The sequence below is a fragment of the Haemaphysalis longicornis genome, unplaced genomic scaffold (assembly GCF_048455015.1).
Source record: "Haemaphysalis longicornis isolate Haplotype H1 unplaced genomic scaffold, Haemaphysalis longicornis Haplotype H1 scaffold_9, whole genome shotgun sequence".
NCBI classification, from domain to species: Eukaryota; Metazoa; Arthropoda; class Arachnida; order Ixodida; family Ixodidae; genus Haemaphysalis; species Haemaphysalis longicornis.
Window position 1 is genome coordinate 597,782 of NW_027526460.1, and position 26,783 is coordinate 624,564.

The window sequence follows — 26,783 nt, forward strand, 5'->3', positions numbered from 1 at the left end:
GCATAAGTTATTGTCCGGGATTGAGTAATCGCATCCCCGAAACATATTTTTCTGCGACGTACATATTCGAAACGAAGCCGCATACTTTGTCCACGCTGCAAAAAAAAAAAAAAAAAAAAAGCCAACCTTTCATTTTGCCAGTATCAGGTCTAAACGAGGCGACAGCAGAATTCACTTGTGCCTGATGTTTTGGAGGTGACAGGGGTGGTATACTGCGGCCGTCTCCGACGCCCGTAACAGCTGCGACGAAGCGCGCAGAACCGCGTCCCCGGGTAGCTCTTGAAGGCAATCGCGTACTCTACGAAAACGCAGCTGCTTTTTAAGGGACCTAAACATACTCTTTGCCTACAGACGTCACCATAACAAGTTTTTTTAGGGCGCGAAAGGGCGAAACGAAGCGAAACAGAACCAAAACACTGAACGCGCCCCTATCAGCCACGCAGCGCAAATCCCGTCAACGCCGCGGAGAAGCGGCGGCAGGCGGCGCAGCGATCGCGAAGCTCGAGGCGTATATGCTTCATGTAAATTTGTTGCTAAATTATTTTGAAATGCACTGCATGTGTTCAGGTGCCATTTTTTTTCACAAAGAATGAGTTTATTTATGTGGATATTACAGATTTATACCAGACCCGTCACAGAAATTAGTGAGGCGATGTTAACAAAACAAATCTAAAAAAAAGTGCGTGATCGCGATCACGCACTTTTTTCCAGATTTGTAAGTTAGTAATAATAAAATAAGTAAAACTAATAATAATAATAATAATAATAATAATAATAATAATAATAATAATAATAATAATAATAAAATAAGTAAAACTAACATCGCGATGTTAGTTTTACTTATTTTTTTACGATTAGGCGTGGACGTCAATTACAGCAGTTCAGGAAATGTACCCTCAATGAGCTAAATCTACATAGGCAACTTACCAATAACTGAATGCAATAATTGGTTGCAATTAAGATATTAAGATTATTCTCAATATTATATGAACAGGCCTACAGAGATACAGACGCCGCGCATGCGCCCCTGTGGCAGATCCAGGAGGAGGGCAATCGCTAGCCCCCAAAGCTTGCTTCATTCCCACATTCTGGCCATGCGCCTAGGCATCCTCACGCCTGTCCCTTCTTGAAGAGGTCAATTTATATCCGCCTCTGGTTAGGTAAAAATGCGTTTCCCACTTTTGAAGCCCTTACAGACGTCACAGACATTCGTTCCGTGACGCGGTAAGCGCCCTCCCAGCTTTTCCAGCACTTTAATTGTCCGTGGCTACTTAGATCTAAGGTTCCGCACGAAAATCACGCAACGCACGCGAGGCGTAGCCAGGCGCGACCCGCCGGGGCCGCGTTTGAACGATGCCGCGAAGCCATGGAGCAGCGGGGGATAAACGTTACTCCCTTCCTACGTCCCGACAGGGGGCGTAGCACAGGAACTGGCGGTAAGGGACGTACCGTCCGGGGGAAGGGCGCAACTGAGCGGAGATGGGGAGTAACGCCAAAAGATGCTCCCTTTTTCTAACCTTTTTTTTTAGAGTGCAGCATGACCTTCGGGCGTGGGTCGATGCTCGAAACATGTTAGCATTTTGTTGCCAGCAGTGCACCAAAAAAACATGCGCAAGGGCATGACCCCGCGTACATAAATACTACAGACTACCATGGTTCAGCCCGAAACGGACAGTAATAGTAGAGTTAAGGCACTCGCTTGATTGACAGCGACCGTGACGTTCAAACTGAAGCATGGTTTCAGGCTACGACATAATATATTGGAGAAAGATTGCAAAGTCTGCGGAGATAATTCCTGTTTACGTTGATGATTCCTGGGTCATTGTGGTTACTTAAGTAATGTTGACTGTTGCTCAAAATCCAGGCAGAATCACATCAGCGCGCACCCGTATGTGGGGGAAGGGAGGGGGGGGGGGGAGCGCGGAAGTGTGCGGGTGTTCTTGAAAGGGCCTGTGGTCTGTAGACTGTTTTTTTTAAATGACTACATTCGTTCATCATGCCAAATCGATTAGGCATTCAATGAACGATACTCTTGAGCCCACCAAACTTCCAAGAAAGGCCATAAAAAGGGCAAGGAAAATTCTACTAGAAAGGCACGTTCGTTTCTTCGCCACCAGTACGAAGGCCTTTCACTTGCGCACACTGCTATGATGATTTTAAAATTGGGTGTAGAAGTGGATGCACGCGTCGGTATGTAACGGGGCAACAAAAGTTACGATGACGGGCAAACTATGCAACAGCGGCTACGTTCCATGGAGTCGCGTGCCTGTAAATGAAACAAACTACTAGAACTGCAGCTGGAACAAATATATTTTTAACTCTTCATGTACTTCCCGGACAGCGGCAACTCTTCATGTACGTAACGCTGTCCCGATACGCTCTGAGTAACCCTCGCCAACTTTGTGCACCATGGATATACAGGCGGATATGAGTTGAATTTACGTTTTCCCTCGTTCAAAGTTACCTATCCGCTTCATCATGGGCGCTCCTTTCAACAATCTATTCCAAAGCAAATATTGCATTTGAAATAAAACGAGATACAAATTTGTTGGCTCGCAGACATAAAGGTACTGTGACATTGTGTAAATATTAGGAAGCGATTATTTAAATATTAATGGACTGCAGGGATAACGCAAGGATAAATCAATGGTCAGGGGAAGAAAATTACTTACAATTGGGGTCTCTGTTGTGCGTTGGCACTTTGCAAAGCCAGGGGGCTGCTGTCCTTGCGCCGTTCTGTCATATCGCCGTTGTGTCTCCGGCCCCTGGATATACACTTCTCTGGGCAGCCGCCGCCCAGGGAAAAAGCGACCGTGGACGCAATGGAGGGGCTTTAGTTGTGACGAGGTTGAAGATGGCCATCGGGTATTTGTTACTGTCGCGACCGCCGTCTGCAGGGCTGGTGACCGTCGTGCCTTCACGTTTAGGATTAAGTCGGGAACTCGGGCGGCGAGCCGCAGCGTGCCACAGTGTGCCGCAGAAAATGACTGTCTGCAACAGCGCTTTCAGAAGTGGACACGCAGTGCGCGCAAGCTCAGACCAAGGAATTATCCCACGTCAACACCCTCCCGGGCTCCACAGAAACGTGAGAACGAAAGAAGGAAAGGAGGACGCACGGAAGAAGGGCATACTTTGCCGCACCCAGCTAAAGCACACATTTCGCGCAATACCCTGACCCATCGCTTGCTTCGTTAACTTGCCACCGGTTGACTGTCTGCCACCGCCGATTGCACGTCGTTCTGCTTACACACACAAAGATATTTTCCCTTACCGGCCTTCATCGTACCAGTCTTCACCCATCAATGGCTGGTGGTCTTTCTTTTTCTACGCTTCCAGTTAGTGCGGACCATTCCTTGCTTCCCCGGCCATACCATGACGAGTCAATCTCCGCTGCTGAGAACGACTCAGCCGGTCAATTATTGTCTGTGTGGCGACATGCCACACACAAAGGGACACAACGCACGCCTTTAGCGTCCCGTGGGCTGAGCTTACCCGAGGGCGCCATCGCTTTTGGAGCTGCACCCCTCCGCAATTATCATGACGCGGGCGCGTTAGGACAGGTATTGAGTCGTGAATGTTTTTAATAGTGGCACGTCCGAAGGTTGTGCGCTTTTGTTCACAGGCGGCGTACTAGGCATAACTAAAGCCCTTGTATTTATATGGTTTTAGGCATAACAGGCAGCACGGCGCGGGCCGGAAAAATTTCGGGGAGGGGGTGGGGCTGAAGCCTTTTAGAGTCTGAAGCCTTTTTGTGACTCTTTTTAGAGTCACGTGTGTGAATTCAAGTGACGTCGCATGGGCAATTTTTGTGGGTGTCGTTAAAGCTTTGCTTTCCTACCACCTTTAGAGCGTGGATTGGAGCCAACTTTTTTTTTCTTTTGGTAGTACAGTAGACTGAGAAGGACGCTACTACTCCACATAGTCGTTGATGCCGCAGGCACTGAGACGGGAGCATCCTAGTAGTCGGCCGCGAGAAGTACAGATAGAGACACTTAAAACTGCTTGCGCGTGAAAATGCGAGAGCGTTTTGCGGTTGTTGTTAAAGCAGGCAGACGATGTCGGGTCCATTAGGCGCACACTCACCCGCGCACTGCAAGCACGCTGTGAGGGCACCCTCTTTTGGCCCAAGCGCCACTTCCCCGCAACCAGCGTTCCCCGCGGCCTGTTTTCTTCAGGGGCCGTCACGTGCCCCCGTCAGGCGATATTACGTCAGCGCCGTACCGACTGGCTATCTCTCTCCGCCGCGGGCAACTTGCTGATTGAACGCGCCTCGACGCAGCAGATCCACCGCCTTTCCTCAGTGCTCGTTGCCGCTGCCTTTGTGACGCGTGCAAGACCCCCAATTACGCGACTCCCACTTCACAGCCAGCCTCCTAAAGACAAATTCAGTTCACCTTGCATGGATTCATTTTTGCGTCTTATGCGACAAAGGGTTGATTCGTGCAAGCGAGTTAGTTGTGAGTCGTGAATGTTAAATATTCACGCTAAATATTGCGCATATGTTGCAGCAATTTATGGACTTTATCATTTTGTAGGGGTTGGCAACAGAGGACATCTGAAAATGCATTCCCTAGCTCTAAATCTAGGCATTTATTTCAATTGAGAACCAGTTGGGCTTGTTGGTACATAGTTAAAATGGTTGCAGCGCAAAAACGACGACGAACGAGTGAGGAACAAACGGGACGAGCGCTCGTCCCGTTTGTTCCTCACTCGTTCGTCGTCGTTTTTGCGCTGCAACCATTTTATTTATTTCAAGCTACGTACCAGTACGTCGCCCATACCTTTCCAACACCCGACGTAGAATATCCTCATCTTGACATAGCGGGAGAGCTGTCAGGCCGAGAAAATAAAATTGCACAAAAAAGATCACGGTGACATGCAGGCTTCCCAATGTTATTTGCTTATATCAGCAGGATAGATATAAGGCTACCCCAGTTTACAACTAAAATTGGTGAGCTGTTTGGTGCAAGTGTTTTTCTACGTTTCTGTCTTTCGGTGGAGGGGTGTGAATGGTGGGGAAAAAAACGCAGGCAGTAAAGCAGACTGCGCACCTTTATTATACAGAATGCATGCCGAAGGCGTATTCTATCGAAACGCCCTGAATGAGGCTTCGGTTTCGCCAGCGGAGGGTGAAGGCACTTGGTGATGCGCGCGGCCGTGCCGGTACCACTGGCTCTGGTATTCTTCTCTGGAAAGAAAGAGCACGCGCGGTTCAGCAACCATACAGCTCCCGCCAGGGCGGCTTCCAAGGTCGGACATTGCTCATGCAGAGTACTGTTTGGCGACAAGGCTTCTCGAGAAATCACAAGTAAGTGCGATAACCAGCGGAGTAAATCAGCTGTTATTTAACTTTCATAACCAAAATCTACCAAAAAAACGAGAGCAGCCAAGCGCCACAGTTTTTACATTCAACAAGCACCCTCCACTTGTTGATGGTGGGAATTCTGAACAGCATATCAAGCATGCGCACAGGGTTGACAACGGGAATGCCCGATTGCTTTCAAGTGCAATCACTATTAAAGACTTAGCCGCGCTATTTGGCAGCTTACCAAAGCACTCAATCAGTAGACTGGGATGGAAACACTCGTGAGCACCCAAGTAAAAAAAGAGGCTTGAAGGAAATGCCGCCAATGTTATTGCCAATATTTCAGTGCCAGTTCCCAAAGCGTTGAACGCCAACACCTGCAAATATATTTGGCGCTGTATGGTGCATTAAATTGTTAGATTTTTCGTTGGAGTTCACAACACGTTTCTGCAATTTTAAGTGTACGGATTCTTGTGAGAAAAGCGTAAAACGCTAAGATAAACTACGGGACGGACTCGGGAGACAAATTCGACGTGAGTAGCAAGAAAACCTCGAGAATGCCTAAGCATTTCTTTTGAGTTATGAATGCGGAAGCATTAAGGTTCAATTGAACGCGGCTGGGCGTTCTGCCCCTTGAAGAGGTGCCCTTGATCGCTAATGACTACTGCGCCGCTGTGTGAGACGAACTTCCGAAGGCCAGCAACAGACCTTGTGATGTGATAGCGCACGAGAAGCATACGACCTATGACTCAGCAAAACAGAGCGCTGAGAACTATATGATCAGCTGATTGATTGATTGATTGATTGTCATTCATTCATTCATTCATTCATTCATTCATTCATTCATTCATTCATTCATTCATTCATTCATCCATTCATTCATTCATAATGACAGCCCTTCTGTATAGATGTGCAGAGGATGAAAATTTATTCACTCCCTCACTCACGCCTGTCGACTCAGCAACAAGGAGGGGGTATTTATATTTTTCAGTGGTTGGGCGGCACTCCAGCGAGGGCTCACGTGCGACAGTTTCCGACGTGGTCAGCAGGGGTGGCACCCTCGGTCCAGGGCTCCTCCTCAGCTTCTTTGCGTGCCCGCTGAATCAGACCGATCTGGTCTTCACAGCAAGCGCAGCAGTGCCTCCCATTGCTCCGCATTGGGGATTATGATTTTGGGGACAGCCGTTGTGCTTTGGCGTTCGAAAGAAAATTTTCCTTGAGAAAGTTGGCTTTCTCTCGTCAAGGGCATGCTTGCAGTGAAGCACGCTTTCGAGGCAGTTGTGGTTCACACGAAGCATGGCGCAATTGCGTGGTTGCCTCCAAAGCAGCTGTCGCGGCACTCAGTTGAGGGAAGGCATCATGAAACCTAGTCTCCCGATATTACTCGTGCATTTGGAGTATACGCGGTACTGAGTTGGCGCGCTGTGATTTCGGGAAGAAGGTGTACATATGAGGCAGCCATACACGACAATGGGCTTAAAAAACTACGAGACATCGATTATGGTAACCCGTGTAGTCTAAAGTCATTCTGATTGCGACTACATATTGTAATTTCTTGTTTGCTGTTTCTGGGTAAAGGGTAATTTCGTGAAACGTTCCGGCGGAACTTGGAAACGTCATTGGACTTTAGAACGAAGATGGGAGTTTGAGCAAAGCCCTATGGGTCTGCCAGCTTGCCATTCCTTGTCAACGATAATAATAATAATAATAATAATAATAATAATAATAATAATAATAATAATAATAATAATAATAATAATAATAATAATAATAATAATAATAATAATAATAATAATAATAATAACAATAATAATAATAATAATAATAATAATCAGCAACATCAGCTCTGCTCACGTCCACTGTGGGACGAATGCTTCTCCCGTAGGCTTCCGAACGCGCTCACCTCGTGTCATTCAAATCGGTTCTTTTCCACAAACGTCTTTAGAAAATCGTTTGTGCGCAGTTTGTTTTCATTCCGTCACAACGCAACCATGCTGTCACAAAGGGGATCCACATCTTAGCGATCAGTCACATTGTACGCTCGACCAACCGCCATTTGCGTGTAGTTTAAGATCGGAGGCGGACCAAGGGCTACACCCCAGTGGTGGGAGATGGATGGAACATCTTGGAGGAGCGTATCCTCGAGCCGAAGTGGTGGTGTGTACTGAAAGCGCTTGGGAGGCTGTTCGAGTACACACACGTTTTCCTCCCTTGCGCGTCTTTTTTCCGATGAAATGCGGGATAAAAGTCACCTCTGGGGGGTCCCGCGAGGGCATCGGACTCCGTCAGCGCTCACTTTCCAAACACGTGCAGTGGAGCAGCCACCGGGTGCGACTGGGCGAGCGCCGTGTAGGTGTACGAGTATGCCGGGTGGGCGACGACTGGTGCCGGGTGGGCGACAAGCGGTGCCGGGTGGGCGACAAGCGGGTCCGGGTGGGCCAATACCGCAGCTGGGTGGGCCAGCAAGGGTTGGGCGAACACCGGAGCAGCGTGCGGTACGACGAACGGCGCTGCGGGCGCAGCCACGAGCGGGGCCGGCAGCACACCAGCGTGGCTCACGCGCGCCGCGACCAGGGCGACAGCGAGGGCGAACACCTGCGCAACACCGGCGCCATCACCAACAGCGTCCCGCTCTCTCCGTCTCTCACCACCAGCATTTAACAGTGCTTACGTCCTGCAAGGGGCACGAACCAAGCTGCGGTCATCTTTGGATTCACAAAAAGTGGCGCTTTACCCGTCGGGCTCGGCTTGGCACCACGCCGTAGTGGAGAGATGCAGAATGATTCGGTCCACCCGGAGGTCGTTCACGCCCTCCTGAATCTAAACACAGAGGCTTTTCTTAGCCGGGATCGAACCCGCCTCGTTGCGCGTAAAGCACAACGCCTTAGCCACTGAGCACCATGGCTGGCAGCTTTCAGTTTATGATCCAGGGCTCGGGACCTTTTTTACTGCTGCGTGCGTCGCCGGGGACTCCATCGAAGCTCGAACTTAGGGCTGCGTTTAAGATGCTTTGGGGGACCAAGGTCCCGCTCATCAACCCGCTGTTAAGCGAGTTTATAAGCGCGACGGCACTGCACACCGCACGGGGAGTGTTTTTCATGAAGCCACTTCTACCGTTACCAAGAAACGAGGTGGTCCCGCTCCACTTTTCACGCATCAAGCAAGTCCGCAGCGGGACGAGAGCATCTCCGGACCGACGGGATCATCGTTCATCACATCTCGCCGCTGGTGAATGACACAAAACATCCCGTCGTTAGTGCGAACCTCTCCGGGCGCGCAGGCCCAGTCATTCTCTTCGCTCATGCCCTTTCAGGGTCGAGTTAGCGACAGATGTTGCAGAATGTTAAAAGGAAACGGACGGCGAACCAGCGAGGTAAAGAGGCAAAAGGTTCGGTCTCAGTGGCCGAATTCTCGGAGAAGGTGCAAACGTGTGCATTCAAACAACAGAGGCGCTTGCGATGTAAGCGCGCTCAATGTAATGTACGAACGCTATCGCGGGAAACAAGAGCTATGCATGAAGTGGAGGCGAAAGTAAGACACGCATGCGACCTCAGGGATTGAGACCTCTCCGGCGCGACAAAGTCCGACCCGCTTTCGGCCATGTTCACGATCCGTTATCTCTGAAAACGGTGTCGCGTCGGGCTCGGTGACACACGGGCCGGGATTACTGCAGGGGTGCGCGGTTTGTTCACACCAACTCTGCTCGGTTTACCGTGGCTCCAAGCGCGAGCGGCTTCCCAGCTGGAATTCGAAAAAAAGCACTGCACGGGTCCTTCTGACCGGAGCGCGGAGTACCATTTAGCGCCCGCAAGGTGATGTTGGCACAGGCGAACAATCCTCAACCAAATCGGGCAGAATCACCCATTACGCAACGAACTAGTGGCGTCTAAGTGCGGTAACAATTTGCGAATTTCGTCATTTTAAAGCAAAGCTTTTTACCTCTACCCCCAAGGGTTACTTCGCGACCGTTGGTGTCAACAGAAAACTCCCGCGAACAAATAAAAGAATACACTAGCACCGCTAGGAATCGAACCTGGAACTAATAGAGCAACAAAGCCAGAGCCTGTTGTCTTACCGATTGAGCCACGAGCCCACGCGGCGACGGGGAAGACAAGTCGTGCACTCACCAAGCACATCTACGGGTGCTTTCCCCTGCATTCTCGCTGAATGCCACGCGATAGCGATTAAAGGAAGCTCACACCAACCCATGGCATCTCACCTATAGTACGCCAATGTGCTAAATCCTGTGGCTTCCAGTGTTTACGTACAAAATCTCAGCTCCTTGTCCGCCCTCACACCAAACGGCACCTCAAGCAACATATTCAAATACTCCTTAAAGGCCAAGCCATCACTCCAAGCCCCAGAATCAAGATCATGGGCCTACATCTTCAGGCCAGCAAGCACCAAGACTGACGTATCCTTGCAGCGCGCCTCAAACACAGCCTCAATAAAATCATACACATGATCACGACAGTTGCCAACAAGAAGCGAGGCCTCAAGGATTCCGATTCCGATACCTTTCGATTAGTTCAGGCTTTTGTCCTCTCGAGAACCACTTACGTCAACCCCCTGTCCTCGTCTCGGCAAGGAGCACATAAAGATGCTTTATATAATGATTAGAAAGACGGTTGAGCAAGCCATTCGTCTTCCCATGAGTGCGGCCACAGAGAGGCTGCCTAGCACGGGGCTCTACAACCCGGTGGAAGAGCTGATAGAGGGCCATCTTTCTATCCAGATGCTCCGAATGAGCAGAAGTGCGACGGGTCGCCACATCCTTCACCAGATTGGCTGGGCAGCACAGAATATCACTCGGCTTGATGTATTACTGGAATTTTGGCGACAAGAACTAAAGATGGCCCCTTTGATTAGAAATATGAACCCCTCACACGACGATCGAGGGTCGCCGACATACAGGGGCTCAAGCGCTCAACACCATCCTCGGTGGGGATCGTGCAGTTATCTATACAGACGCCTCCCAACATCGAGGACAGCAGTACGCCATAATCGTGGCTACCTCAAGAACCAAGCTCCTTGCTTGTGCCTCACTGAACACCGAAGACATGACGGCAGCATAAAAGGCAGCCATCGCCTTGGTTCCACTCAACCAGGGGTTCCTAAGGTAGTCACCGATTCCCAACAAGCCCAGCGGAATTACCAGTAGGGTTTGGTGTTCCAACTTGCACGGCGTGAGCTTAAGTACCACTCCCCGAATGGTTCCATTCGGCTCATCTGGACACCGGCTCACGCTTCCCCGGAGGACAACGAATGCGCCCACCAAGCCTGCACTTTTACCCTCCGTTCTGTGGAGCTGCACGAGGACAGTCACCCGCTTGTCTCGTTCAGGGACACAACCCACCATTATCGCCTTCTATGACAGACCCTACCTTCGCCTTACCCTGAACTTTCCATATAACAACAAACTACCCTACGGCTCATACAATCCGGCTCCTGCCCACAGCCGACGCGTCTTCACTTAATGTCCCTGAATCGCTACGACGCTGAATGTAAATTTTGCTCAGAAGTAGGAACACTCTGCCACACAATCGGGTGTACGACTTTAGCCCTGAGCACCCTCCTCTCTTTCCGTCAACTATCGAACAAGAGCAATGGGAGGTGCTACTGTCCAGCCCCTCTCTGCCTACCCAGCTTCAGCTGGTGGACAGAGCACAGGCGGCGCGGACACAATATGGGCTACAGTGAAGAAGGAACCACTCCCCTGGGCCGCACTCTGGGGCGTTCACAAATCTGATAGAAGTATTACCTCCTCCTCCTGCTTCTCCTTGTCTTTGCCCTCGATCTCGTCGCCTCCGTCCGCGACGGCAGAGAGGGAGAAGTGAGATCGTCTAACACCGGGTCTGAGCTTGCTTTAATTTTATAAAAAAAATTTACGCTCATGTGCTACACCAATACAACTCAACCAACCACCGTTCATGCATCATGCATTGATTTAACCTTACCAAGAATATCTCTCAGATGGTGTGGTTAAGTGCATTTCACTGAATTCTCTCTGGTTTCAATATATTTGTAGAGCGACGTGAGTGAATTTAAGTGACGTCGCATGGGTAATCGTTGTGGGTGCCGTTTACAGCTTTGCTTTCTAACCACATTGACAAGCTGGATTGGCGCTATTTTTATATACGTTCAATGGTGAATTCAGGCGCGTTCAAATCGCCGTTGCTCATTCTACCGGCCCCCGGAACATCGGCAGGCAGGTCATCTGCGGGTGTCCAACGGCCACTTTCTTATCCACGCAGCAACTGCGCAGGTCACAGATTTGAAAAAAAAAAAAAAGGAAAATAAATTGTTTATGAAGACAGCAACAAAGCGTTTTAACACGCGGCGGCGCTAATTATGGCCCCGTGGCTCAGAAAAGCCGCTGGTGTCGGTGGCCGTGCCCGAGCGCCTGCAGTTGAAACAGCCGGGACCATGAAGTGGGGCGCAAGCAGTTGGCGTGCGAGCAGGACCAGCAAGTTCCGACTACTCGGAGCCTCCGCTAGCGGTAGGATGACGTGAGCCCTAGGGTGTAATACGCTGTCTCCCTCTATCGATAGAGGGGTGACGGATACGCTGCCGTATTTCCTTGCCCGTATGATAACGCAGTCACGGTCCACGGCGAGGCTTAAGCGTCCTCCATTTTGTCTGTTTATCTTTTTGTTTCGTTTTTTTTTGTGCACCATTTGTGCGTCTACGCCACCGTTACCGGCTGCCTGTGGCCTAGGAAAGACAGATTCTTATCGTAAGTTGAGCAGCTTCTTGAAATGAAACTTATCAAGAGCGGACTATCACGATTTCTTTTCTTTTTTTTTTTTCTGGCATCCTCTCGTTGTTTTGAATTACCAACACTTTCGCAAAAAGGTTTCGTCAGCTCTGTCTGGGATCGCTGTGCCTGACGTCTTGTGTGCGTCAATTTGTATTCAGTCAAGTATGTAACGTGGCGCAATCGCTCATTTCTTTTGTAAAAAAATGAAGGAAGCTGACACTACCGCGTAAGACTTGAAGTATATTATAGCGAAGCTGTACGCGACCTTAACGACCATCACGATGGATTAAGTCCACGATGGCAGCCGATCTGCTTCTTCTTCGCTGCCGTAACGACATTTACTCCCTCATTGCTGCTATAAGTGGGAGCATCCTTCATTTTTAAGTGCGATGCACTTCTTAAGCGACCCTGAACCTGCGTCCACCGGCGATGTCCGCATAGCATACCCACGTGGGGGATTGGCCAGGAATCTCCTCGTCTTCCTTGGCAACGGGGGGAGATGGGCGCGCGCTGCCTGGCCGCTGACATGGCACATACCCACGTGGGGGATTGGCCAGGAATCGGGCGTGAGAAGGGCTAATGCACCCGCTTAAAGGAGTACTGACACGAAATTTCGAAGCTGAGATCCGCTCTAGCAATCAAGTACAACGACAACACAAATAGGTGTCTGTGAATAAATGCATCTTTCTTTCTTTGTAGTTGTGTGTGTGTGTGTGATCTCTCTTTCGCGAACATTACCGAACCGCGCAAATTGAACTCGTGCATTCGCACTTTCACATTCTTCCCCTCGGGGAAATGCGAGGAATTTTCTTGGAAGTGAAAATCACTGGACATCACCTTGGAAAGGCGTACGTATGCTTTGACGTGTCTTTCTGGTTACGAGCAAATGCTGCCGCGATTACGGCGAACAATTGAGGGTCATGGCTCCGGGGATGCTCGGCGGTCGCCGCGAGGCACGCATACACGAGCGCTTGGCATTTCCTTTAAGTGCAGAGCACTTTAGGCGCTCGCCTTGTCGTCCTAGCTCGCTCGCTGGAACAAAGCATATCGCCACGGCGTTACGGTGTAGCCTGTCACGGTCCCTTCGCCGCGGCGTAACCGAGAAGCCAAGCGGCTATGCCAGGATAAATGTAGCCTGAGCTCTAGTTCAGCTGGGTATGCTTAGTTTTCCTGGTTGTCTAGGATTAGCTGATTATCATGCTCACTGCTGCGTATAATCCATTCCAACCCGATCCAATGATATCCATTCCAATCCATTCCAATCCAATCCAATCCAATCCTCGGGCTTGCGCAGCACGACTCTCGAGGAGCTACACGAAACTGGTCAACCTCGGCCAGTGCAGCCAATCCAATCAAAGCCAATCCAAGTAACGCTGTTCGCGGCGTACCCCATAGACTTCGAAACTTGTGAAACGCTGGCGCTTGTTATACATCTTCCCGTGGTTTAGCGCGAAGAAAACTACAGGTACATTTGAGGAAAAATGTACGTAATTAACCGGCAGCGCTCGTGTTCCTTTAGTTAAGGACGCCCGTTGGGTTTGTTTTTACGATTAGACGCAAAATGTGGCAGGTTAACGCCGGCCCATGCAGGGAGGAATGCACAAAGAGAACAGAACTCCGCTGGCGCAGTTTTAGGCGGGGGTGCGTGAGCACTGCGAAGGCGGGAAATTCGAATTGCATGAGGTGGTAGCAGTAAGCGGATAACAGTGAGCAGTAAGCTTTAACATTGAGTGGAACGGCTTTAATGTTTTTTTGTTTTTTTTAACTGCCGGGCGGTCACCGTGAGGAACGCGCTCCCGTGCGCCCGGCGTTTTCTTGTTAATTAGAACAGCGGACACGCAAAACAACGATTTCCTAAATAACTTCGCTTTGAAAACTGCCTGCCAAGGACCAATGAACAACGTTTTCAAAGTGATTACCATCAAGAAAGCCGAAAGCACGGAGCTCATCACTGCTGCATCGCCTTCAGCCGGGGCATGGCTTATGCGCGAGCCGGTACTGTGCTCTAGCAACACCAAACTCTTGCAACAATCTACCCGACGTACCCGTCTTCACACTTTAGCACCACCCGTGTAAAGTCGTGCGATTGAGTCACCGCTGGGTACCAGCAAAATGCGGGACACTATGACGAAGGAGGCAGGGAGGAAAAAATTGGCACAGGACAATGAGAAATTAGCTACAGTAATCTACTTAATATTTTCCGGAGAGATTTTTCGCAATATGGATGGTCTGCGACGCTGTATGCGTCTCCCTTTTGACATCGCCGCCAACGATAAGAGTGGGCCGTGCTCGGTTCCCGGCACCAGTCGGCTTTGGATGTATTAGCTCCCCCTGTTCAGAATATGCCCCTGCAAATTGGGTCACGGTACGCGCCACAATGGTGGGCTCATTCACTCACTGAGCTTTTTCCGGCACTCTCGGGTGTCTCTCCCCCGTATTCTGAATCCCTCCTCCACTCAAAGTGCTTCCTCCACTCCGTCGAGTGGAGGATACGGCAACACCTCCACTCGAGGTCTCCACGCATTTCATAAACGTGGTGAGGCCGATTCTCCGAGGAAATCCTTCGTTTGGAGGGACCCTCGAGATCGCCGTTTCGGAGGAGCAGCGAAAGGTATCTGGGGGCGAGGTTATTGCAAATTTTTAATTCAAGACATGAAAGTACGCCTAAGAAATATAACTATTTAATGTTTTTATTGTCTGTCAAGTAATTATACAGGTATTTTAAGAAATATTAGTTTCTATGATTGAGAGGAGCACGAAAATAACATGAACCAGGTGGACACAACTAGAAATAACTGTTTTCTGGTCTGGCCACACTGCACAAACACTTCGGTAGCAGACGATAAATCTGGGTGTGTTCCAATTTCCCCTTTAGACGGCTTCGTTGCCGTCTTCGCGGACAGTGCGCCATGTTAAGTCCCGTTCCAATTCGAAGGAAACAGTCAACGAAGGCTGCTTTGAAGAGACAGCATCGAAGTCAGCAACGATGCAGGCTTCCTGTCTAAACTACTCAGCGAAGCCAGCGCCACCTTTTTGCGCACTAACGTTCCGACAAATCAACTTCTTATTTTACTAAAATATTTTGTATAGTTTAGTAGTGGTAAAGATGCTTTTGTTAAGTTTTTAAATTACATAATGTTGGTAATAATAACGGTAATATTATTTACAAACACGCGGCGTGCGTGTCTCAACATGTCGGCTACAAAGTTGTCTGCGTTGGTGACCGCTGCGCCATAGTTTCATACTAATATACACTAGAGGGAAATCTGGCGCCACTTTCTATAGGGGAGCCGCGCTTCAGTGAACGTTCTGTCATTTACCCGGCAGGTACGTTCCACTTGTCCTTGCCATGGCTCATGAACAGGCTGAAACGTTAGCTATGGCTGCAAAAAAGCAACAGTATTACCGTAGATGGTTCATGAAATTTGTTTTCTTATTATAAAATTGAACCTCCAAAATGTCAGTAGTTTTTTAGAACCCTAATGCGCGATGAACAAGTAAAAATGTTACTTTTTTTGTTGATTTTGGCCTAGAGACAAAAAAGAAGACGTATGGCTAGCTAAGCCAAACAGGCGAGGAACGTCGCTTGCAGCAATGGCGCACCCCACGGCGGCCCGCCACTGCAGCGACAGATTTCCCTCTAGTATATATTAGTACGAAACTCTATGCGCTGCGCCGTTCCAATTATGCTTCCTTTAGACGTCTAATCTGCCTACTTTGTGGCCTGTCTACTAAGCTGTCCACGAATTGGAACGCAGCCCCTATTTTGTTTTTGTGTACGCTGCTCAACGTCTCCACGTATCCCGTCGTGCCTCCCGTTCTTTATGATCCTATCGATTACCATAAGTTTCAGGGCCCCCCTTCGGATGACAGCCAAGATAACGATATGTCAGCGAAGGGCTGGAGGTGTAGGGTGGTTTGCTTTCATACGTGACGAGCGCATATCAACGGCCGGAATTGCCGACACAGTGAGCGCCTAATTATTTGTTCTTTGCTGTTCACGCCACTATCGGCAGCTCAAAGCTGACATAATGTTCAAATTACAAAGTAGTGCGTGTGTAATTTTACAGGCAACACGGTGAACGCGGTAGAAATGTCCCTCTTCGACAGCACGTAAGCGCGAGGTAGCAGGCGAGCACAAAGCGACGGGCACTTGGAGAGGGGCGGAGCCTCGCAGCGCAGGCGGCTCGAAGAAAAAATAAAAAAGAAAACTAGGCTTTGAAGCAGACTAGAAAGAGTTGCGCGACCCTTTTCCACGCACCGCCGTGATGACGTCACTCCGGTTATCCATGCCGCGCAGAGAAGCCCCCGCTACGGCTTCGCCGCAGCCGCCAACGCGGGCGGCACCGCGCCCCGCCCAGGAACAGCAGCAGCAGCAGCAGCGTGAGCGAGACCGCAGGAATCCAGCGTAGCCACCGTATAGTTATAGTGAACTAGAATACTTGGGTATAGTGAACTAGTTCACTATAGCCGCCGTAAGGCGCCACCGACCGAAGCGCCCCCACCGCGCGTCGGCCGCCGTCGGAAGCGTGGCGGCGAGGCTCCTACTGTAGCAATGGGCGGCTTTCCCGCAGCATTACGGATAACAAGATGGCGGGCGGTCGCGCAACTCTTAGCTCCCTGCGGGAGCTGTATAGAGGAACTCTAGAGCAGACGACACGCTCGCTCGCTTCCCTACGGCGATCGTCTGCTTCATACGCACTGTAAGCAGATTACGGTAGCCGTGTCATAGGTTAGTGTGACACCTTCATTACAGAGCGATGACTTTCGGTACATGGCAGCGACAACCTTGTCATTGCGAGGATAAGGACAAGTTCGCACAGATATCTCGGAGCGCACCCGCTGTCGCAGGAAACATCACGACGCTTCGAATTACGAGATCCATCCAACGCCTGACGACGCGGCTTGTCGGGGGCGAAACGTTGACGAAGGCACCCATCACAACTTGAAATGTAACATCGCAACGTAACCAGCAGCCGGAACGCAGGAAGCAGTGGGTGGCCGCGGTTGCTGGCGTTTGGCTTGAAGGGTAGCCACCTCGGCAGCTCCAGCAGTGACCGATTTGATAAAGCGGCACCGCGACACGAATTCGCCCTTGCTTAAGTGCTCAAGCGTATTCATCCAGTACCTTATGCGCTGACATGGCAAATTCACGGTGCGGAAATCCCCTAAGCCTTCATTAAATGCCTCGTCAATGCGGGATACATGCCCCTCGAAAGAAGCCAGCGAGCACAGCTGGCTCGAACCGAGAGGAGCGTAGGCGGCCATCTTGAAAATAGTACTGGAGGGCTGCTTCAAGGTAGCACAGACGACAACTTGGAGTGGCTCCTCCAAATCGTGAGCGGCTCCTCCGTTGGAGGAGACACTCGAGTGGAGGTTAGTTTATGGAACCGAAACTCGCTTTCAAGGATCTTCTCGAGCGGAGGCTCGAGTGGAGGAGGGACTCAGAATACGGGGGTCTGCATGCTGCGACTCGTGGAACGCGTCGCTCCCCAGCGATGGCAATGCACGCTCTCCGAGACGTCACGTGCGTGGAAACCTCGGATCGTACTTGCTCACCCCGCGAGGGACATTAGTAGCATGCGGGACACTTTTGAAGATTTTCTAATGTCTTCCTGGACGCAGGGACAATAGCCCTTGGTGCGGGACGGGTGCACGTGGTCACCCCTGCAGCGCCGACGCTCACAGAGTGCCCAGGGACGCAAAAGCAAAGCTTGTGCCCCTTCCATAGCTGTTTCTGTGATTTTCAAAGATGGCGCCATTCTTTTAAGTAGTGCTGCTGGACAACGGAAGTAAAAAGCGCTAAGGCGGAGGGTTTGAAGCTGTCTTGGCCTCACGAAGGAATCACTTGACCAATTTTCTGAGCTTTTTTTGTTGCGCACCCAATACTCGCTACTAAACCTGAACACCCCCTCGGGGGCAATTCGAGAATGGGGACGGCCACCTCATTATTTCAATCCTCAGTCATGCTGCAGACCAAAGTCCCCGGACGCAGTTCACGTGTGCCGTGTGCAAAGGCTTCCCCATCTCCCCCACACCTTTTCCCTTTGTGTTGGCACGCCAACTTTGATGCAGTTTGTACTTGTACAACATGCTGTTGACGAGCACGTGTAACCAAGCCTTGATGTCGGATTTCTCTACACAGCAGCGATACTAGTTTGACCGCATTTGGATGTGCTTCGTATCGACAGGTGTGGGAAAGCGCTGTGATGCTAAACTTTGGCCATCGCTAAGGCTTCACTTCTTGTTTTGACACAGCTGCAGTGCAGCGTTTGAAAGCACTTAGCGAATGATCGCGGGATTGCCGACGCCAAGGCTTCGATTCCTCATACGCCCAAGGATTCAGTGGGGAGACCTTCCGCGATTAAGATAAACGAAAAATGCTCGCTGAGCGCGTTCACGTTAAGCCTCGCGGCGCCTGTACAGAAGCATAGCTAAGGGAATCCATTGCAAATACTTTGCTGTTTATCTATCACACGAAAAAAGCCGCTCAGTTCTGCCACGCCAAAGGACGGGCCTTTTTTCTACAGAGCACGACAGTGTAAGCCGGCGACAGGGAAAGGTGAAAAGCTGGCTTCATCGTACTGAAAAAGTGCGGCTTGCTGGGTCAGCTGGTACATATTTGACGGATGGGAAACCAGCGAAAAAGGACGCGACACAGAAGGAGAGACATGAATATGGCTGCATCGAAATGATCTCTGAATCGAAGAAATCCGTGCACCCACAGGTGAGCCGGAAAGTCCGATAGCCGTACAGCAGGTTTAAGCTCCGTGCATTCTTCCAACGCAATTTCGAAACAACGTATACTCACAGCCTGCATGGTGAGTGTTGAAAGACTAGCTGGGGTCCTGAAAGAGACGGGTGGTGGGGAGGATCGGCCTGGCCTGTTTTGGCGCGTTCTTTGGACCCGGCCCGCTTATATACGGCGATTTTTGAGGGTGGCGATACAAACAGGTGGAAAGCAACGCGCACTAGGCAGAGACGGAGGAGGTGTGGGGCACCCGCGACGCTTTCTGCGCGATCGTTGAAGCATAGACGATCACGCGAAAGGAGGCAGACGCGCCGGGCAGCTCATCCGGGTCGCGCTCGCTTTCGGCATGACGACATGAATCACGCATGAGGCCGTCACGTGGGAACTCCTCCTGTCGCCGGATCATCATGTGGGGGCCAAAAATACCAAGCATCGCGTCCGAGAAAGGGCTGCGGGGCGCGCGCGGAACTTGCATCGCTTCCTGGAATTCCGCGCTTGCGGACATTTTGTACGGGAACGAGGCCGATGTACGCCCTGTGTAAACATTCTTAATGCGAGCTTTGCAAACAAGAATTTAGTAACTTCTGTCTACAGCATCGGCACGTAATGACCTCACGAAATCATTGCGCTTTCGACGGTCACGTTGTACTCCCATCCTGCCGCGATTTACGCACTTAGAGCGCGCGAAGCTTTCACGCTGCGGTGGCGCTCCGCACAGATGTTGGCGCATGTTTTCCGCATCTAGTTATGTCGTACGCATAGTGGTTTTATAACATATAAAGGAGAATATACAGGTCCGGTCCGGGATTTCCCGTTTCACCTTCTGCACGGCAGTGAAGTACCGGCGGACTTGACGGTGCCTTTCTAAGCAGGCGGGCTTTATCGGGGCTTCGTGACGGCAGAATGATACTCGCGGTAACCAGTCCATTGTAAGCCGCATGCCTGGAGCAAGAGAAGCCATGTGGCGTTGGGTTAGCCATGATGTTGTGAGCTGCTGTCATCATCATGATCATCACCACCATCGTCGTCGAGACGCGGGTACAGCGTTTTAGTGATACCGAGTATGCACTCTTGCTACGAAAGATCTCTGGGCGTCGGAGGAGCGCGCGAAACGTGAGCAGCGGGGGGAACGACTCATGGAACGTGCAAAACTTCGAGACGTGAACCGCAGGAGTGAGTGCGGTAGCCAATGCACGCCCCGCAAACGTCATGCCACCTCCAAGAACACCGAACATGACCCACAAGAATAACACACGCGGATATGAAAGGTTACGCTTGTGAGGAGGCCCATGTACGATCGCCCGGTGCATTGATTTTTGTGCAAAAATATAGGAACCTAGTTGATATGGGTACATTCCGAGTGTTCCGATGTTTGCGCAATGCAAATGCATCTTCAAGCACGTGTGCGCATGCCTATACAACGTGATGCCATTCAGAGGCCCTTGAGTGCACGTGTATGCAGGAGAAATGGAACGCATCCACGGTGCTCCTAATTACCGCAAAAAAAAAAAAAAAGACTCGGGAATTCAAGCTACCCAAAAAAGAAAACTGATGCTCAATTTCGGTTTCTTGTAAGAAAAAAATCACACGATGACTACTATACTCCATAACGCGAAATTTGTTCCCAGCGCGAACTGCACCCTTTTTGGCCACAGCGGATATCTGCTGCGTCTCGGGAAGTGATCGCTTGATCAGCGAACGCACGCCGGCGCGCGCTGCTCTGCCGTTATCTCGCCGCCGCGATTCGCTGCCGTCGAGCATGCCGCTGTATTGTGCTTCAAAGCAGGCAGGGTTGGAAAAGAAACTGGAAGAAATTCAAGTAGGGTTTAGCATAACCCATATGCTGCAAGGCGAAGTGGCACAACAGCGTATTCCGGGAATGTTATACGCAGACGACATTGTTCTTTTAGCTGATAACCAAACCGATATGCAGCGGCTAATAAATATTAGCGGCCAGGAAGCCACCGACCTCGGGCGAAATTTCAGTGCAGAAAAATCAGGAATAATGGTTTTCAATGACGCTACCACTGACGTAGTGTCTATCCAGCAATGCGAATTACCTAGAGTGAAGGAAAATAAATATTTGGGAGTGTGGATAAACGAAGGGGATAACTACCTAAGAACTCACGAGGAGCAACCTAAGGGTAAGGGAAAGCGAAACGCAGCTATAATGAAGCATAGAGCTCTGTGGGGATATAACAAATATGAAGTAGTAAGGGGAATGTGGAAAGGAGTAATGGTTCCGGGTCTCACGTTTGCGAATGCTGTACTCTGCTTAAAATCAGACGTTCTGTCAGGCCTTGAAGTAAACCAGAGAACGGTAGGATGTTTGGCCTTAGCCGCGCATGGAAAAACAACTAACGAAGCAGTGCAGGGAGATATGGGCTGGGCGTCGTTTGAAGTTAGAGAAGCACAGAGTAAAATATGCTTTGAGATGAGGTTGAGGGCAATGGATCAACGAAGGTGGGCAGCTAAGGTTTTTAGGTACCTATACTTGAAAAGCGTGGGAACGCAGTGGTTAAGAAAGACTAGAAGGCTAACGATGAAGTACGGAAAGAACAGTGGAGAATCCAAAACAGCCAAGCTAACCAAAAAAGAGGCAAGGCAGATTGAAACGAATAAATGGAGAGAAAAAATGGAAGCTAAAACGTGTTTAGATATGTACAGGGCTGAGAAATTGAACATCAGAAAGGAAAATTTCTACGGTAATTCCCAGGGCGGTGCTTTGCCTTTTGAGGCTAGAGCAGGTTGCCTGCGAACTAAGAGTTTTGTGGGGAAGTATTCACAAAATGACGGCGTATGCGTGGTCTGCGGAAAAGAAATGAAACTATGTGGCACATAGTGTTAGAATGTGAAAGTATCCATCCAAATCTACATGAAGGGAATATTCGGCTTCCAGAAGCCCTAGGATTTAAGAGTAGCACAAAGGAAGTTAACTTCAAGGCTGTCGAGGGGACGAAAAGAAGATTAGAATGCTGGTGGACGAAAAGCAGAGAGGGGAATATTGCCTAGGACAGTTATCACCTGTAACAGGGAAAAAATATTTTGTGCCTAATAAGCTTTTGTGCCTGCCCTAAGCAGCGCTAGTGTTAAACCAAGAGTGTAAAACATGGGTATAATACTTTTTTTTGGTAAGATGACATGTCATCACTCCGCTACAAAGGGGAAACCAATAGCAATCATCACCATCACCTCCCGCGCAAATGCCACGTAGTTCGGATGAGCCACAAACGGGGGAGGAGCCGCTGGCGGAAGTGTGAGGGACAGGGCGCTCCTGGAGGCGACCTATGGCGAAGGCAATGAGACATTCGGAGCCGTGGCGATTCGCTGAGAGATGACGCCTTAGCAGCGCGTGCCGCCCTCCCCTTCGCACTTTCGCCAGGCGTTGATCCTCCATCTTCTTTCTGCCTGGGTTGGCTCGTTCACTCGTTCCGTTGCGTGGACACCCCCGCCGCGAAACCCTTGTACCGGGTGCCAAAGTGCCGCGCTGCTTTGCACGAGTCCCGAACCTAATCTGGTGGGAGTGCGCGAAGGGCCCTGAACTCAGTGCTACGAGTCGACTGGGTTTGTGTTTGTTGACGTGGCGCGCGGCTCCATCAGCGCTCAACGTGACGACGCCACGTCGTGCCTTATAGCAAAGCCACAGCGGTTCGCGGCGAAGGCCCCTTAAAAAAGAAACCCCGCACGCCCCCACTGGCGCGCAAGTGACCTCGACGCGGCGGCTGCTCACGGTGCCTCTGTGACTCAGTGGGAGTGACTTCTGGTTCTCTGCTGAGAAGCGTGTCGGCGCTCACCAGACAGAGGACGCTGGGAGCTTTTTATAAAGCTGCCTGTAGCGCACGCTAGGGCACCGACGAAGGCGAATTCTCAGCCAGTTATCACGGGCCAGCGACCTGATGCAACGTGTAAAGAAAGACAGGCTGTGATGAATGCGGATGTTCCTCCTCGCCCTTTTCATTATATACAACCTGATTGGTAGCCTACAATATCAGTGAATTACGTCTTTTCATGTGGGCCACTTAAACTGTTCCCTCGCCTAGGCTTTTCTTACCATAACGTTTCCCTAGATGCCCTGCGATAATCATGCGCATCTCGGGCAGGGCGCCGACACTTTCGTAAATTTAATGTTGCGATAGAATGCCCCAAATCACCATGATATAGAAAATGGCACTGCGGCTTGCGCGGTGAACATCAGAACAACGTGCCTATAAACGGACTGGCTTCTTAAAATGAGCAGCCCAGCCAGCCTGCGTAGTCGGCAAGTTGAGAAAAGAAAGACGCGCACCGTGCCGCCGGAAAAGAAGCGCCTTCTATGAACCCGTAAAGACAAACGAGCCCTGCTAAATTTGGGCGCAACTCAAGCGTTTACGCCGCTGTACTTACTGCAGCAGCGAGCAATGTCGGCGGCCGACCTGCGGAATCGCTTTTAGTGGGACAATCAGGAGTTGGCATTGAAATCCCACGAATGGCTCACATGACCTCTCGCGGCAAGAAGTTCGTTTCTCTTCGCGGCTCGTGGTGGATGGGATGGCCCGACGGCGGCTTTTATTGCCCAGTACGGTGCCCTCCCGGCATGCTAGCTGCGGCCACGTGAACGCACGTGAACTGGCGAGCAGAACAGCATTAGAGAGATCACGCCACGAACGCCATCGCATATATAGGTGTCTGCCCTCATGAAAATGGAAAATTCGCACTTTATAAGCAACACCAAACCATCCACCGGCGGCGGCGGCGGCGGCGGCGGCGTCCGCAGTGCTCCTCTATATTTAAAAAAGAAGCAGCATCCGGCGCCAGGTTTCGATCCGAGGACTTTGCGGCCGCAGCGCGACGCTCTACCGACCAAGCCACGGACGCGACGCTGATATCAGTGTTAGTGACGCGCCTTACATCTTTAACGCATTCAAACTACGTCGTCAGCGGCGTGCGTTGGCGACTCAGCGGCGTTATAGCGGCTTGATAACTGCGTGGTGTACACGTGATACTACAAACCCGATGGAAGAGATGGAAGAGAAGGCGGCGAGGCGGTGGGCTGCGGGGGCCGAGCGCAAGCGCCGCAAGCGGGCCGACAACCGTGCATTCGCACTTTCACATTCTCCCCCTCGGGGAAATGCGGGGGAATTTTTTTATATAGAGAGGAGGACTGCGGACGCCGCCGCCGCCGCCGCCGGCGGTGGAAGGTTTGGGGTCGCTTATAAAGTGCATTCGCACTTAAAACGTCATTTCCACCGCTTGTTTAAGGCTCACAATGACCCATCTTTTTTGGCAAACTTCAAGGAATGGCGGTCCTTAGCGAAGAAGTTACTTGCCCAGGACAAAAAGAACTTTAGTGACTACACCGAAACTTCTCTAACCCACTCCCCTCGTGAGTTCTGGCGGTATATTAAGTTCCGTACACGTCATGCAAGCGATAGCACAACCATTCAGGATGGCGACAAGTTTGTGTCTGACCCGGAAGGCGTATGCGAACTCCTTGCACGTCATTTTTCTTCTACCTACTCGACGTCGTCTGACAGCGGCAACGAACTGCGCTTCCAGTCTCATGGGCCACTATTGCAAATCCCGAACATTACTGAGAGTGATGTCGTGCGGGCTATCCGCAAACTCCTCTCAAAAAAGTCGGCGGGCTCCGACAGCATTCCATGCTTCATTGTGAAAGGCTGTTGCGTCGTCTTTGCACCTCTGCTCTGCCACATCATAGGCATGTCACTTCTAGAGCAACATTTTCCGTCAGACTGGAAATTAGGCGCTATCTTCCCTTTGCACAAGTCTGGCAGAGCCACTGTTTCCGGAAACTACAGGCCTATCTCTCTATTGCCTTGCTTTTCTAAAGTCTTCGAAAAAGTCATGCATGGTTACCTTCTAGCAGCAATGCGTTCATTAATTCATCCCAACCAACACGGCTTTATACCCGGTAGGTCAGTAGAATCAAATCTCGCATGTTTCCTAAACGACATCGGCCCCCAGTGCTCTCTCGTCAACAGATAGATACCGTATATTTCGACTGCAGCAAGGCCTTGGATGCTGTTAATCACGAGCTACTGCTTCGCAAATTGTCCGCATACGGCTCATCCAGTGAGTTCTGTCAGTGGTTCGGTAGTTACTTAAAAGGCAGGTCCGATTGCGTCTGTTATGAAGGCGTCACCTCCCGGCCTTTCGCCATGATATCAGGGGTACCTCAAGGGTCTACACTGGGCCCTCTCCTCTTCAACATTTTTGTTAATGACATCCACTCTGTCATTAGACACTGTTCGCTCTCTCAGTATGCCGATGATATGAAGCTGTATCGCGCGGTTTCCTCACCGGATGATCGCGTCCTGCTGCAACATGACATCAATGCAGTTTTGGCGAAGTCGAACGAAAGCGAGCGCTGACTGAAACGCCTCGGAGCGATACCCGCTTTATATTCACAGCGCTTGAAGGAGAGGAGACCGCGGGAGAGAGTCGCGCTTGCGCGCATATGCGCACCGGAGCAGCTGTTAACGCAGCGTTAACGCAGCGAAGCGCGCGCCAACCAAGCGCGCCAGCTGTCGTTATGCTAATGCGCCGGAGTGAGATTGGGGCTCTTCGATTTACACTCTCGGACTCACCGCGGATAGTCCGCGGGTAGTGCGAGGATTCCCCGAAGCCATAGGGATACATGGGAAAATCGAATGCCGGACTGCTTCTCGGGGGGTCCGCGGTGAGTCCGAAATTGTAAATCGAAGAGCCCCAGTGTTGCGCACAGCTGTGGGAGAGACGAACGTCGGAGAGTCGCGCATGCGCAGGTGGCGTGCCAACGGACGCCGACGATGCAGGAGGGACATGACTCAGAGCAAGAGATGCGCCGCATCTAAAGCCCATCTACCATGGCTGCCAAGCGGTGCCGGGACAAATGCCGTCCGTCAAAGTCAGGCGCAATTGGGCTCATAAACGTGGGCACCCTGGCGACTGGCACAACAACGGCCGCTGCAACTCCCCGGCGTGCATCAGTGTCGCTACTCTGAAAAAAGGGCCCATCTCCCCGCGAGGGGGACTCGAGTAAATGCGTCGCATAGGGGGTGGGTGTATTGCGTTAACGTTTAGTGTTTGGGGAGTTGGTGGTAGTGAATGCGTTGTATCAGCAGCTTCTTCACGCAGTTTGAATGAGTAAAGGATATAAGGCGCGTTCGTAGCCTTTCATTCTGTGTCGGTTTTGTGGCGCAGTGGGAAGAGCACCATGTACCTCGCGTTCCGCCCACAGGTAGTGAATGCGTTGTATCAGCAGCTTCTTGACGTAGTTTGAATGAGTCAAGGATATAAGGCGCGTTCGTAGCCTTCCATTCTGTGTCGGCTTTGTGGCGCAGTGGGTAGAGCACCATGTACCTCGCGTTCCGCCCACAGGTAGTGAATGCGTTGTATCAGCAGCTTCTTCACGCAGTTTGAATGAGTCAAGGATATAAGGCGCGTTCGTAGCCTTTCATTCTGTGTCGGTTTTGTGGCGCAGTGGGAAGAGCACCCCGTACCTCGCGTTCCACCCACAGGTAGTGAATGCGTTGTATCAGCAGCTTCTTGACATAGTTTGAATGAGTCAAGGATATAAGGCGCGTTCGTAGCCTTCCATTCTGCCTCGGCTTTGTGGCGCAGTGGGTAGAGCACCATCCCTGCTGAAACGATCCGTATATACGGAATTATGGGAATACGGAGTTCATACGGATTATGCCGCCCCCGAGCACACCGAAAGTAGATGTTAGTATAAAAAACAGGGAATCACATTAGTGTGCGCTATAAAAACGTTTGGCACAGGTTTCGTGTTTTTGTCTTCAATAATAGAGAGTTTTAGCAGTACGTTTGTTACGTTCGTTACGTTCGTTACGTTGCTACCGGGTTTACCGGGACCCGACTGCGCATGCGCCATTTGTTCCGTACGCGGCCGGCGTCTATCCCGGCGCTCTGCTTCCGTGTTACCGTATCCGGAGCCCGCAACCGGCTTGCTCGGGTGTTGAGAACTT

The 26,783-nt window shown here is 50.8% G+C and overlaps 1 protein-coding gene across 1 annotated transcript; it reads right to left on the bottom strand.

Moving 5' to 3' along the window:
- Positions 1-5,040: 5,040 nt before the first annotated feature.
- On the bottom strand, positions 5,041-19,113 carry LOC144151712 (uncharacterized). Its single transcript, XM_077682833.1, has 3 exons — positions 18,877-19,113; positions 7,558-7,900; positions 5,041-5,188 (listed from the first exon to the last, which is right to left on the bottom strand). The coding sequence occupies exons 1-2, from the start codon at positions 18,883-18,885 to the stop codon at positions 7,598-7,600; spliced, it is 312 nt and encodes a 103-aa protein (XP_077538959.1). The 5' UTR covers positions 18,886-19,113; the 3' UTR covers positions 5,041-5,188; positions 7,558-7,597.
- Positions 19,114-26,783: the final 7,670 nt, after the last annotated feature.